We start from the raw sequence: 13661 nt of genomic DNA, 5'->3' as shown, positions 1-13661 counted from the left end.
CTCAGAACTGCAGGAAGCAAATGAAGACAATGTCCTAGCTCACGGGGGTCTCCAACCTCGCCCACTTTCAAGACTTGTGGACTTCAACTCCCAGAATTCCTCAGCCATCCATCTCCTTAGGTAAGGTGAGGACTCTCAGCCGAGCATCCAAAGTTCTGGAGAACTTCTGAAGACATTTGAGGTCCCTCACCTTCTGCACCTGGGACACCCTGCCTGGAAATGCACCAGGTTTCACTCAGGCTGTGCTTAATTCAATGCAATTAATATGATTGCTGTATGGATATAAAAAGGCACCACGTGACCCCCTTTTTGCAGACTTCTGACGAGCAAAGTCAGTGGGGAAGCCAGGTTTACTAAACAACCGTGTAACTAACTGAACAGAAATTAACAGAAATTTTGGGGACCATAAGCCGAGGACTACGTGTCCTAATTAAGCCAAGGAACAATTACAGGAACGGAAAAGTCTTGAGTACATTTACCGTGCCAAGATTTAAAATCAAGGAAGAGCGGGAATCCCCTCTTTCAAATCCGTTTGTTTATTGATTGATTAGATTTTAATCCGGTCTTTAACACCACATAATTAACCCAAAGGCAAACATACGTAATATTCACCCTCCCTCCCGTTTCTCCCACAGCAACTCCCCCGTGGGGATTGAGGTTAAAAAGGGGAGACAAGTTCCCAACAGAAAAAGGATTGGAGAGTAGAAGGAATTTGCCCCAAAATGTGTTCAATCAGCAATTATCCTACACAATAGTGCAGCGTTTCTCAACTTCGGCCCCTTGAGGATAGGTGGACTTCAAGTCCCAGAATTCCCCAGGCAAATGTTATTTGTTTGGGTTTATTTATATATATATTTTCCTGGGGGGAAAAAAACCTATGTTAGATTTGTTAGAAGGTGTTGCAAAGCATTCCAGGGGCGGCTGTTTTTCCCAGAGTAAGTTGTATGTCCATGATCCACATATACACACTTTTGCAATTCCTTCTCCTTTTCACCCTACGTGTTCCCTCCCTGTTTCTCACTGAAAAGGTGGGTTACCTTTTTGCAATACAGACGGTCCTTGACTCATTTAGTGACTGTTCGAAGTTGCAAAAGCAGCAAAAAAAAGAAAGATTGGTGGCCGTTTTTCACACTGACGACCGTTGTCCCGCGAACAAAAATCAGTTGGCTGGCAACTGGCTCATATTTATGACGGTGTCCCCGGGGGGGGGGGGTGTCACGCGATCCCCCTTTGCGAAGCAAAGTCAGTGGGGAATCCAGATTCGTTTAACAGCTGTGTGACTAACTTAACAACAGCCGTGGTTCATTTAACAAGAGGGGCAAGAAAGGGTCTTACAAATGTCACACCTTGGGCTCCGTTGTGGTCGTAAATCAAGGACTACCTGTATTCAGATGGGCTTTCATTTTGGAATCGTCGCATCAGAGGGCTGGAAGGGACCTCTGAAGGTCTTCTAGTCCAACCTCCTGCATTCTCGCCAGAGACCCAGAAAAATTGTGGCACTTGATGTAATTTTTTTTGTAGTGTTCTTCTTCTGGTAAGATCACTCTTGCCCTTCTTTGGGAAGAGAGCATGTCTCACTCTTTAGATCTGCCTGTGTTTCAGCTTAGTCCACCTTCTCTAGGTGAACCTGGAACAGGATCCTTTCAGAGAGATCCCAATGGAGACTGTCCAAGTGATCCATTACGAATCAGCTTCCTCGGAGTCTTTTCCCACCATAATCGCACAAGTAGTGGCTGGCCACAGTAGCGTTGTAAACCTTGTCGCCTGTCAACAGTTTGCGTAACTTGGCTGACCGAGATTCGGGGCAGTTTCCTGTATGGGGGTTACCATACTTTCCTTCTCAGGCACGCTGTAAGGTAGTTCCTCTGTCTAAAACGAAGAGAATATTTTGTTTTAAAAAAACAATAGTACGTGATACAGAATTTACACTCATTTATCAATGAGAATTAGATGGGGCATGACCTTCCCCAAGGTCTTTGGGTCAAGGGACACAAAGAATCATGGGATTCTGGAGTTGGGGAGGGGTCCACGAAGGTCATCTAGTCCAACCCCCCATTGTGCAGGAAAACCTAATTAAAACCGTCCCCATACGGTGGCCCTCCAGCTTCTTTAAAAGATGGAAAACCCACAGAATGCTCGATTTTTTCCCCCCCTTTTAATTGTACAGTCTCATTCTCGGAGCGTGGGAACGATGAGAAATTAAAGCAGGACCCCAAAGTTATCAAATCCAACGGACGTTGCAAGACTTTTTGTTAAAAAAAAAACTAAAAAAAAACCACCTCGCACTTACCCTTGTTTTGCTGATTGCTGCAAACCAAAAAAAAGAAAGACATTTTCTTAGAAATACGCACGCTGTTTTGCTAAACACGAAAAGGATAAATTAGCAAAATCCCTCCCCCTCCCACTCCTTTTTCTCCCCGAACGGTGAAAGTTTTTATGCTTAGATGGAGGGAAATACAGAATTTACGGCAGACATTTTCTGACAGTTTTATGGCTGTCCTTTTCGTGAGTCTCTCTAGTTTGTCAAACTGATACCTGTGGCGCTTGGTCACAAAACCAGCCAGATGTTTAGACTGGATTCGGCCTTTATGCCTGTCTCTCGAGTCCTTCCCCAGGACCTGGGATAGGCAGACATTCATTAAGTGACCGTTCAGAATTACTGAAGAAAGAGACTTGCGACTGTTTTTCCACACTTGCGACCTTTGTAGCAGCCCTGCACGTCCGGCTGAGGAATTCTGGGAGTTGAAGTCCACAAGTCATAAAAAAGGCCAGGTTTGAAGACCCCCGTCTTAGAGGGCAACTAACCTTGGCCTTTTTCAGCCAATGATAGAATAGAATAGCAGAGTGGGAAGGGACCTTGGAGGTCTTCTAGTCCAACCCCCTGCTCGGGGTGATGCTGACCTGATCATCTTTATAGTTTTACTCTGGAAGCAAAGCTAATTCATCTCCCAGCACTTTATTCCCCCACTTTAAGGCTTGCTTCAAAATAGGAGTTAAAAAAAAAAGATCAGCTGTTTATAGCTATTGTAATTGGCACTGATATCACTATAACTGCCGTGTTCTCTCTTTCTCTCTCTCTCTCTCACACACACACACACATGCCTACCTTTCATAAGGCACATTTTCTTTTTCCACAGTACGAAGATTAAAATCAGGGCCAGGGCCAGCAAAATGATGGCTACAGCAGTCGAAATTATTTTAAGGTTCGTTACAGGTTGGGCCCCACACACCGTATCGGACGTGGCATTGCCTGCGTGTTTTTCGATGAAGCCTTTTTCACTGCAACTGAGGAGAGACAAAAAGAAACTCTGAAGGAAAGAGGGGAGGGGAGGGTGGGAGGAAGGAAGGAAGGAAGGAAGGAAGGAAAATAGGGAAGAAAAAGAAGCATTGAAGGAAAGAAAGGGGAAGGAAGGAAGGAAGAAGGGAAGAAGGGAAGAAAATAGGAAAGAAAGAAGCGTTGAAGAAAAGAAAGAGAAAGGGAAAGGGAAGGAAGGAAAGAAGGAAAGGAAAGAAGGTAGGAAAATAGGAAAGAAAAAGCAACATTGAAGGAAAGAGGGAAAGGGAAAGGGAAAGGGAAGGAAGGAAGGAAGGAAGGAAAGAAAGAAAGAAAGAAAGAAAGAAAGAAAGAAAGAAAGAAAGAAAGAAAGAAAGAAAGAAAGAAAGAAGCATTGAAGAAAAGAAAAAGAGAAAGCGAAAGGGAAAGCGAAAGGGAAGGAAGGAAGGAAGGAAGGAAGGAAAGAAAGAAAGAAAGAAAGAAAGAAAGAAAGAAAGAAAGGAAAGAAAGGAAAGAAAGAAAGAAAGAAAGAAAGAAAGAAAGAAAGAAAGAAAGAAGCATTGAAGAAAAGAAAAAGAGAAAGAGAAAGGGAAAGGGAAAGGGAAGGAAGGAAGGAAGGAAGGAAGGAAGGAAGAAAGAAAGAAAGAAAGAAAGAAAGAAAGAAAGAAAGAAGGAAAGAAAGAAAGAAAGAAAGAAAGAAAGAAAGAAAGAAGCATTGAAGAAAAGAAAAAGAGAAAGAGAAAGGGAAAGGGAAGGAAGGAAGGAAGGAAGGAAGGAAGGAAGGAAGGGAGAGAGAGAGAGGATGAAAAGAAAAAAGAATTGGAAATGCTCATAAGTATTCATTCACCAGAGAGAGACAGTTCATTGTAGACAAACTGGTGAGGACAACAGCTGAAATTTGTGCAGAACGCTGGATTAAAAACCAGGAGAAACAGAAATCATTAGAAAAAAGGGGGGGGGAAAAAGAGAGAAGGATTTTTAAAGGACGTGGTTTCAAAGAAGCCACATCGGTAAAGCAGCTGAAAGGTCCTTACTTGGTCCATTTCATGCAAGAAAATGACATTTTTTTAGCTGCAAATGTCCCCAGAGGACAAGGCTCAAATAGGACATCATTATTTTCGGTGCCTGTGAAAATAACGAAAAAAGATGGACAGGTTCTCAGAGAGAAGGAGCCTGTGACTTGCTTTCGGTACCAGGAGAACAGTTTTACATTTAAGTAGTCCTCGATTTACCACAGCTCATTCAGGGACCGTTCAAAGTTACAACGGCCCCCCCAAAAAAACACCTTGGGACTGTCGCTTCACACTTACGGCAGTCGCAGCATCCGTAGGGTCACGCGATCAAGATCCACATGCTCGGCAACCGGTTCGTATTTACGACGGTTGCCGTGTCCTGGGGTGTGTGTGTGTGTCACGTGATCCCCCTTTTGTGGCCTTCCGACAAGCAAAGTCGGTGGGTTGCTTAACAACGTGGTGACTCAATAACTGCAGTGATCCACTTACATGGGTCTTCAAACTCGGCCTTTTATGACTCATGGACTTCAACTCCCAGAATTCCTCAGTCAGGCACACTGGCTGAGGAATTCTGGGAGTTGAAGTCCATGAGTCATAAAAGGGCCGAGTTTGAAGACCCATGACTTAACAGGTGTGGCAAGAAAGGTGCGTCGCAGGGGGGGTCTTACCAGGTTGTGTCACTCTGAAACCCGGAGGAGCGATCGCATGCCTCACACACACATCGCAGGAATCTTCCTCCAGGTGGTGCAGGCAGAAAAAACCTGGCTGGCAGGTGCATTTTGCGTTCCTCGTGTAGCTGCATCGCTCTTTAACTTGCATGTGATTTCCTGCAAGGCAGAACGACAAATGTTCTCAGAGGCTGGGCCCTCTTGAGGTCCTATAGCCCTACTCGGAAGCATTTCCCCCACCAGCCTAAATATGCTTTGGCCAGTCTGGAGAAAAGATGGACCGGGGGGGGGAGGGGGACATGATAGCAGCCTTCTCATATTTGACGGGAAGAAGGGGGTGAACGTATCTTGCAAAGCACCAGAAGGCAAGACATGAAAAAAAAGAGATGGGAACTCATCAAGGAGAGAAGCAACCTGGAATTAAAGGAGAAACTTCCTGACAGTGAGCGCCATTAACCAGTGGAACAACCTGCCTCCAGAAGTTGTGGGTGCTCCATCCCTGGAGGTTTTTAAGAAGAGACTGGATAGCCATTTTTCTGGAATGATCTAGGCTAGGCTCTCCTGCTGGGGGTTGGACTAGAAGACCTCCAGGGTCCCATCCAGCTCTATTCTGATTAATTGATTGCATTATCCTGGTGGCTAGGATAAAAATGGGAGGAAAAGAAAAAAAACCAGAGGGGTAACCGCAAACCCGTTTTCTAAACTTGAGCAATCCCCCCCCCAGAGATCCCTCGGTTAATCTGTTAGTTAGATCCGATTTATTTCTTTACCTGGAGAGCATTCACGGCACTTTAAGCAGCTGTTCAGTCCGTTGGGATGCTCGGTAAACCAACCAGGGTTACAGGAAACACAGGCTGTACTCGAACCCCTGGTGCAGTGTCTTAAAACTCGGAGTCCTAGATTAAAGAGATGCAAAAGAATCACAGGATCCTAGGGCTAGAAGGGGTCTATTCTGATTGACTGACTGACTGATTGATTGAAATGGTCTAGGGATCCTGCCTGAGCAGGGGGATGGACTAGAAGACCTCCGAGGTCCCTTCCAGCTCTGCTATTCTATGTTCTGTGTCCAGTCTCAGCCTTCCACCCACCTCCTTGCCGTGCAGAGCAGAGATTCTTCACCTACCTGCGGCACACTTGGGACAACATTCCCCTCCAACGGAGTATTCCCATGATTCACAGGAAGAGGCATTCCGAAGCAGCAGCAGCAGGTGAATGACTACGGTCAGGCGAAGCATCTTTCAGAGGAGGAGGAGGAGGAGGAGGAGGAGGAGGAGGAGGAGGAGGAGGAGGAGGAGGAGGAGGAGGAGGAGATTAAGTCCTTTGCTTGGCTCAACACTGGACCCACAATTTCACCACCTCGGCAGAAATCAGCACAATTTTTTCTTCAACCCTCCTGCAATGAATTCATTTCCTGTCTCCACAGATAACTAGTCTACAGGTAGTCCTTCATTGATCCCAAAATATCTGTGGCCAAGCGAGACCGTTGTTAAGCGAGTCTTGCCCCATTGAGCAGGGGGCTGGACTAGAAGACCTCCCGGGTCCCTTTCAACTTTGTCATTCTGTTATTGAGCAGGCAGGGGGAAATTTGTATTGCATGGTTCCACTCCTATTTTTTTTTTAATTTCTACAATATGTAATTGATTCAGAATTAAGGCATAAAGCAAAGATAACGAAAGGTCCGGAGAAGAGATATATATATAAAAAAATCCATTCTCAAAACTCCATTTTGCAGTTCAGTTCCCGACTGTCTTGACTCTTGTTTTCCAAGCAGAGTTTACTCAGGGACAAAAAATAAATAAATTCTGGACTTTGCCCTAACATGTAACGTCTCGCTTCTGTAGATATTTTCTGCTTCACAGGACAGAAAGAATATACAGGCAGTCAAGGACCACAACTCAGCCCAAAATTTCAGTCTGCCCCATTTTACGACCTTTCTTGCCCCAGTTGTTGGGTTAGTAACAACAATCTGGCTTCCCTGTTGACTTTGCTCGTCAGGTCACAAAAAGGGGATCACATTGACCCCGGGATGCTGCAACCGTCATAAATACGAGTCAGTTGCCGAGGGTCTGAATTTTGATCACATGCTGCAACGATCCTAAGTGTGAAAAATGGTGGAACAACTTGCCTCCACAAGTTGTGAATGCTCCAACACTGGAACACTGGGAGCTGCTCCTTCAAATTATTCATAATATTATTTTCAACAAATCGACTACTTTTGTGTGAAGATAAATACACAAAAAGAAAAGTTTGATATTACCTCCTCTACTTTTTAACTCTTACTTCTTATTCTCTGTCTCTGCTTGTGCCTGGATCTATTTTCCGAGATACATTTTTTTCCCCAAATGTTTGCTGGGATTTTAGTAAACACGACAGCTGTTTTCCCATTCAAAATTCCCATGGCAGCTTATATTTTTGTTCTACAACAGGAAATAACTGTTTGAGGCCCTAGCTTCTTTTTTATCGGTTAGTAGTTCAGCTGTCACAGCCTCAGATGCTTCTTGGATCTGTACAGTTAGTCCTCGACTTACAGAAATGGAAAAATTTTGTTGCTAAGCGAGACAGCTGTTAAGCGCCTCATTTTACGCCTATTTCTTGCCATAGTCGTTCAGATAGTCGTATGGTTGTTAAGTGAATCTGACTTCCCCATTGACTTTGGCGGTCAGGTCACAAAAAGGGAAATCAGGACGCTGTGACCATCATAAACACTAGTCAGTTGCCAAGCCTCCAAATTTTGATCATGCGACCATGGGGACGTAAGTGTGAAAAAACAGTCGTAAGTCCCTTTTTTTTTCCTCCCCCAGGGCCGTTGTCACTAAACGAACGTCGTAATTCGAGGACTGCTTGCAATTCCGAGAATCTTTTTCGAAGAGCCCTTCCTGCATTGCATGGCGGCAGAGAGCCAAGGAAATTGAAAAAAAATTAATAAAAATAAAATTGAATTCTTTCTTCCCAGAGCTAAGGTGGAACGGCAATTAACCCCAGAAGATGAAAGCTTCCTGTTTGGTTTGGCAAGGGTGCAACCGTCTTCCTGGATATGGCGAAAGGGGCTGGGGTCACCTGGCTTCCCAGCTAGAAAAACTTTTATTTACATTTATTTAATCTTTGGCTCCAGCTTGCGGCTAACTTGTAGAGATGGGGGGGGGGGGGAAACCCGCCAGGCTTGTGATCTTGGAAATGACTCAAAGGCTCTTTTTTACACACAGACACACACACACACACACACACACAGTTCAGGAGAAGGTTAAAGAAAGGCAAATGCACAAACACAATTGCAGGCAGCAACCCCACCACCCCATCCCAAATGTCCGAAGAACCTTTGCTTCCCCACACTGTAATTTTGGATCTGCCCAGCAAGGTGTTTAAATGATCCGTTTTTAACAATCAACCAGTTTTTACAATTTTAACAAATCAACCGACTCAACAGTGGCAGAGAAGTTGCCTCCAGAGGTTGTGGGGTGCTCCTTCACTGGAGGCTTTTAAGAAGAGACTGGAGAGCCGTTTGTCCAGAAGGGTAGAGGGTGTCCTGCTTGAACCGGGGGTTGGACTAGATGACCTCCAAGGTCCCTTCCAACTCTTTGATTTTGTATTTCCTTCCTTTCTGCCTCCCTCCCTCCTTCCTTGGTTGCTTTCCTTCCTTCCTTAATAATAATAATAATAAGTTGGAAGGGACCTTGGAGGTCATCTAGTCCAACCCCCTGCTCAGGCAGGAAACCCTATACCATTTCAGACAAATGGCTGGCCAGTGTCTTCTTAAAAACTTCCAGGGTTGGAGCATTCACCACTTCTGGAGGCAGGTTGTTCCACTGGTTAGTTGTTCTAACTGTCAGGAAGTTTCTCCTTAGTTCTAGGTTGCTTCTCTCCTTGACTAGTTTTCCTCCCTTCCTTCCTTCCTTCCTTCCTTCCTTCCTTCCTTCCTTCCTTCCTTCCTTCCTTCCTTCGAAGGAAAGGAACCAACTTGGAACAAAGGAGAAATAATTTCCTATCAGTGAGAACAGTTAATCAGCCTCCAGAAGTTGTGGAGGCTTCATCACTGGAAGATTTTCAAGAAGAGACTTTTAAAATTTACAAGAGGGTTTGGAGTTGGCAGAATCTCAATTTTCCATTTTATTTTTCAAAAGGAGACGACCTGGTAAATTCCTGTTCTGTACAAACAGCTGTTATACAACCGCTATTTTGCAATAATTGCATAAAATGGTTAGTTGACAAGTTTGCATGACCATGCATGGCCCCAAATTCTACTTTTTCTTTTTTTTCTTTTCAGGCACAGTAAATAAGCCTCACTTTAACTAAAAACTAACCGGGAGTGTACAGATTTAAAAAGAGCCAGTGAAAAATATCAATGCTCAGCTTAACCTGGAAAGTAAATAAGATGAAAGCAGAAACCAAGGACCTGCCGTGTAAAGAAAAAAAAGTACAAGCAATCCTTGACTTGCAAGGATGCATTTTTTGACTGTTAAAAGTTACAACATCGCTGAAAAAAAGCGACTTATGACCATTTTTCACATTTATGACCGTGGCAGCATCCCCCATGATCAAAATTCGGACGCTTGGCCCGTATTTATGACGGTCGCAGTGTCTGAAAATGATAGTCCCTTAAAAGGTGATATATTTATTTTGGCAAAAAAAAAAATGTCTCTTTTTTCTTTTCATTTTTGCTGCAAAAAAATCAGAATTAACTAGGTAGATTTTAACAAACGGCTTTGCGATGCATTTTCAGGAAAGTACTATCTTGAGAGTCAGATTGAAATCACCAGCAAAAAAAACAAAAAACAAAAAACTAACCTGTAGCTAAATTAGCAACAAAATGTGTTAATTTGTTTTAAAAAACCGGTTTTGATCCTTTGGCTGACTCAAATCTCCTTTCAAGGAAACGGAGAGAATATTCAACTCAAAAAATGAATCGCAACGCACTCTGGTCTTCCAGCAAAATTTATTTTTTTTCCTTTTTATCGGCACCTTTATTGCTGTTTTCACTTTAACACCAGCAGCAAAACATTACAGGAAATTGTAAAATTAGACATCAAGTTTGACTGAAAAGGGGAAAAAAAAACCCCAACCATTGAAATCCGAACACAACCAGGCTGGTGAAAGTGGAAATTCCTTCAACCTTTTCCCACCTTTTAAAATGTAATATTTCCTGACAGGGAAAGAGAATTTCAGAGCTGGCAAGGATGCGGTTGCTTCAGATACGGCCGGACCACAAGCCCCATCATCCCCAGTGAGAAAGCTGAGGCTGAAAGCTGCCTCTGTTCAACAACATAAGGCAGGTCATGTGGGAAAGAAAATAAAAGTCAATTTTCCTCCAGTGGGAAAATTGGATTTTTCTTCACTAGGAAAAAGTCCGCTCACAAATCATGAAGTTCTCTGTTTATGACACCGTAGGTGTTTTTGTGCATTCTCCTCCGGACTTTTGCACACAGGGAGTGCCCGGCCAGGCAAACACACACATACAAGAAAAACGTGGGACGTGCAAAAACTAAAAATAAGCAATTCTTTGGGCTTTCCAGTTCCCACCCACTCAGGTTTTACTCAGCACTTGTGGGGGGGAAAAAAGCTCTCTTTTTTTCCCCGGTGAAGGCCGGCAACATTTTCTAAGAAAGAAAAAAAAATCCCATCCTGACAAAAAGGGGAAGATTTTGTTATTCTTCTTCTCCTCTTCCTTTCTCTTTTAGTTCTGCGAGGAAGTTCAAAATTACAATTTGAGACTTTAATTGCTTCTTTCTCTTCTCCTTAAAGAACGGGAAGTGGGGAGGGGGACAGTCAGCCATTTGGGGAACATTAAAAGATAGATCAGCTGGGGGCTTGGGTGAAATTTGGTAGCTTTAAAGACATCTAGGATTCTCCGCCTGGCCTACTCAGCAGGGCTGTTGTGAAAATGGTTCCCACAGTGAGAACTTGCGATCACAATTCTGCCCCAAATTTCCGCGGCTAAGCAAGATAGTTGTTACGTAAGTTTTGACCCGTTTTACAGCTTTTTTCTTCCCAACTGCTGCAGTCGTTAAGTTAGCCGCACGGTTGTTAAGTGAATCTTCCCCCTTGCCTTTGCCAGTCAGAAGGTCCCAAAAAGGGGGATCACGTGACCCACGGGGACATAAATACGAGCCAGTTGCCCAAGCGTCTGAATTTTGATCATGTGACCGCGGGGACGCAGCCAATGGTTGTAGGTGCGAAAAAAGGTCATAAGTCACTTTTCCCCCCCAGCGTTAAAATTTTGAATGGCCACTAAACAAACTGCTGTTAAGTGAGGATTACCAGCCATTATTCCTTTAACATGCAGAACAACAGAAGAGAGGGGACCACTTTGGAAAAGCGTTTCAAAAAGGGATTATTATTATTATTTTAAAAAACAGAACCAAGAGATAGCATGCAGCCCCACCCATCTTTTTTGGCCCCACCCACCACTGACTTTAACACACACACCTCAACCATTGTAGGGCTGTGCCCCTGTTGGCATAGCCCCCAACCTGAGACTCTGACCCCCAACTTCAAAAAAATAAAAATAACAGTTATAATCCCCCAGCCACAAATAGTACATTTTCTCCCTTCCTTCATTTGGGAACTGCATTCACACGACACATTTGAACCCCTCCATCTAAGGATGGGTTTTTGGGTTTTCGAGGGCCCTTTTCTCATTGGGGGGGGTTGTTAATGTTTTGCCTGCCCCTGCAAATCTCTGCCAGCCATGGGGGAAGCCAGCTAATGCTTATTTTGTTTCCCAGCACTTCCCTGTACAAAATGTGGCAGAGCATTTTCACTTTTGTTCCCCGAGTTACTGGAAGAAGGAAGAGAAAGACATATAAAAAAAAGATGCTTTGTTTGTTTACCAGAGAGCTTTGCCCTGTCTCCAAGCCAGACAATGGAAATTCAGACTTCTTGCATGGCTGCCCCCCTAACCACAGCACAAGTTTCTAGTCCCTGGTGATAGCTGTCATTCACAGAATTGCAAGAACCCCTGGGTCCCAGGCCACCAAAACCAACCACCTCTGAAATGATTAATAATAATAATAATAATAATAATAATAATAATAATAATAATAATAATAATAATAATAATAATAATAATATAATCAGCAGCAGCAGCAGCAGCAGCCACAGCCATTCTGCTTTCCTTCACCCACCTCTGCTTCATGTGGCAGACCGTTCCACCAGCTAATATTTCCTTGCCAGTCTGGCGCTGAAGGATGACTGAAAGCTTTTGCTATAGATTCTCTTCTATTTTAAAGCATGGACTTACCGGGAACATGTTCCCCCAATTACAGAGATCCCAGAGAGAGAAGGAAAGCCATAGGATCAAGTCTTTCTGAAGTGGCTTTCCAGTCAATGGATTCCCTGCGCGGCATCCCAAACTTCTTCCGTTTGAACTTCTTTCTTTTTTAAAAAAATTCCTCTGAATTTGGCCCTTGGAGTTGATCTCCTGGAGAAAGCGTTTTCTCCCCCCCAGCCAGAGATTGAGTCTCTCGTCTAAAGTGAAGTGAAAATGAAAATAATTCTTTGCAGCGCCACACCCCTACCGTAGCCTCATTTCCTGATGTGGATGCTGTGTGTGTATAAAGCAATTTCTTGCTTATTCAGCAAGCGTCCCTGAAAGCTGAAAGGCCGGTGGCAGCCAGCTCAGAAAACCTGATATGCGTCTTCTTTTATTCTGTTCTTGCACAGTGACAGCCAGATGTTTAGCCTGGATTTTGCAATTTTGTGCAAGTCCTGGAGAGGCAGATGTTTCATAACATTAAAGAGAGCCTCGCAGGACGCCAGCGGTTCCCAGTCAAGCTGCCTTTTGCAATTGACTGATGGGGATCTTGTCAGTGACGATGGTGCTTCAGGGTGGGTCAGCCAGATGTTCAGATTGGGTTTGGCATTTTATCTGCCTCTCGAGTCCTTCCTGAGGACCTGGGATAGCCAGATGTTCTTCTTTGAGTTTTAAAGGTCTCACTGCAGGATGGAAGTTGTTCCAATGCCCAGGGTGCGTCAGTGGTGCTCCAGATGTTTGGGATTGCACCCAAGGGCCCCTTACCTTTGCTTTCTTTTGCCACAGCCATTCTATTTTTATCTTTATTGTTGTTGTTGTTGCTATTATTATTATTATTGTTATTATTATTTCCCTGACCTTGGCTTTCAGCAGGAGATGTTCTAAGGGAGTGAAAATTCACCCAAACTGGAAACAAATTCATTCCACCAGATGTTTCCTCCCCCTCCTCTCAATTACAGGAAAAAGATAAACTTCCTCTTGACTTTATCATGAAAGTAATTTGGAAAAAATGTTTGGACATCTCTCCGCCCTTCCTCTCAGCTCTGATGGTCAAAATCAGCAAATGTGCCGGCATCAAGCTCCCTTCGTCCTGTGCGCTCCCATAGGGAGGGTCTTCTCAGGGTACCACCGGTAAAAGATTGCTGGCGGACAATACCCAGGGGGAGGGCCTTCTCTGTGGGTGTGCCGGCCCTTTGGAACCAGCTGCCCGTAGAGCTTAGGACTGCCCCTGACCTCCGCTCATTCCTCAGGGACCTGAAGACTTGGCTCTTTGAGCTTTCTGGCCTGGACTGAGAGTATTAACTGGGCTTTCAATTGTATTTTAATTGGGGTTTTTATTTCAAGGTTAATGTAATCATTTTAATTGTTTTTAATTTTTTGTAATTTGCTGTATTGTTTTTAAAAAACCTTGTGAACCGCCCTGAGTCCTACGGGAGAAGGGTGGTATATAAGTCTAATAA

General features: G+C 44.0%; 1 protein-coding gene across 1 annotated transcript; it reads right to left on the bottom strand.

Moving 5' to 3' along the window:
* Positions 1-415: 415 nt before the first annotated feature.
* TNFRSF14 (TNF receptor superfamily member 14) lies at positions 416-12953 on the bottom strand. Its single transcript, XM_081341444.1, has 8 exons — positions 12190-12953; positions 6079-6190; positions 5726-5851; positions 4956-5114; positions 4309-4399; positions 3107-3285; positions 2291-2307; positions 416-1869 (listed from the first exon to the last, which is right to left on the bottom strand). The coding sequence occupies exons 1-8, from the start codon at positions 12196-12198 to the stop codon at positions 1768-1770; spliced, it is 795 nt and encodes a 264-aa protein (XP_081197570.1). The 5' UTR covers positions 12199-12953; the 3' UTR covers positions 416-1767.
* Between the last annotated feature and the right edge of the window lie 708 nt (positions 12954-13661).

This window comes from Vipera berus (genome assembly GCF_964194415.1).
Source record: "Vipera berus genome assembly, chromosome: 17".
Classification (NCBI taxonomy): domain Eukaryota; kingdom Metazoa; phylum Chordata; class Lepidosauria; order Squamata; family Viperidae; genus Vipera; species Vipera berus.
This window is presented reverse-complemented; position numbering and strand designations above follow the sequence as displayed.

Excerpts from the sequence above, each read along its gene's own strand:
- TNFRSF14 (XM_081341444.1), bottom strand. Across the intron at positions 5,115-5,725 it reads GTGCCGTGAATGCTCTCCAG|GAAATCACATGCAAGTTAAA; the intron begins GTAAAGAAATAA and ends TCTGCCTTGCAG. Across the intron at positions 3,286-4,308 it reads TCTTGCATGAAATGGACCAA|TTGCAGTGAAAAAGGCTTCA; the intron begins GTAAGGACCTTT and ends GTCTCTCCTCAG.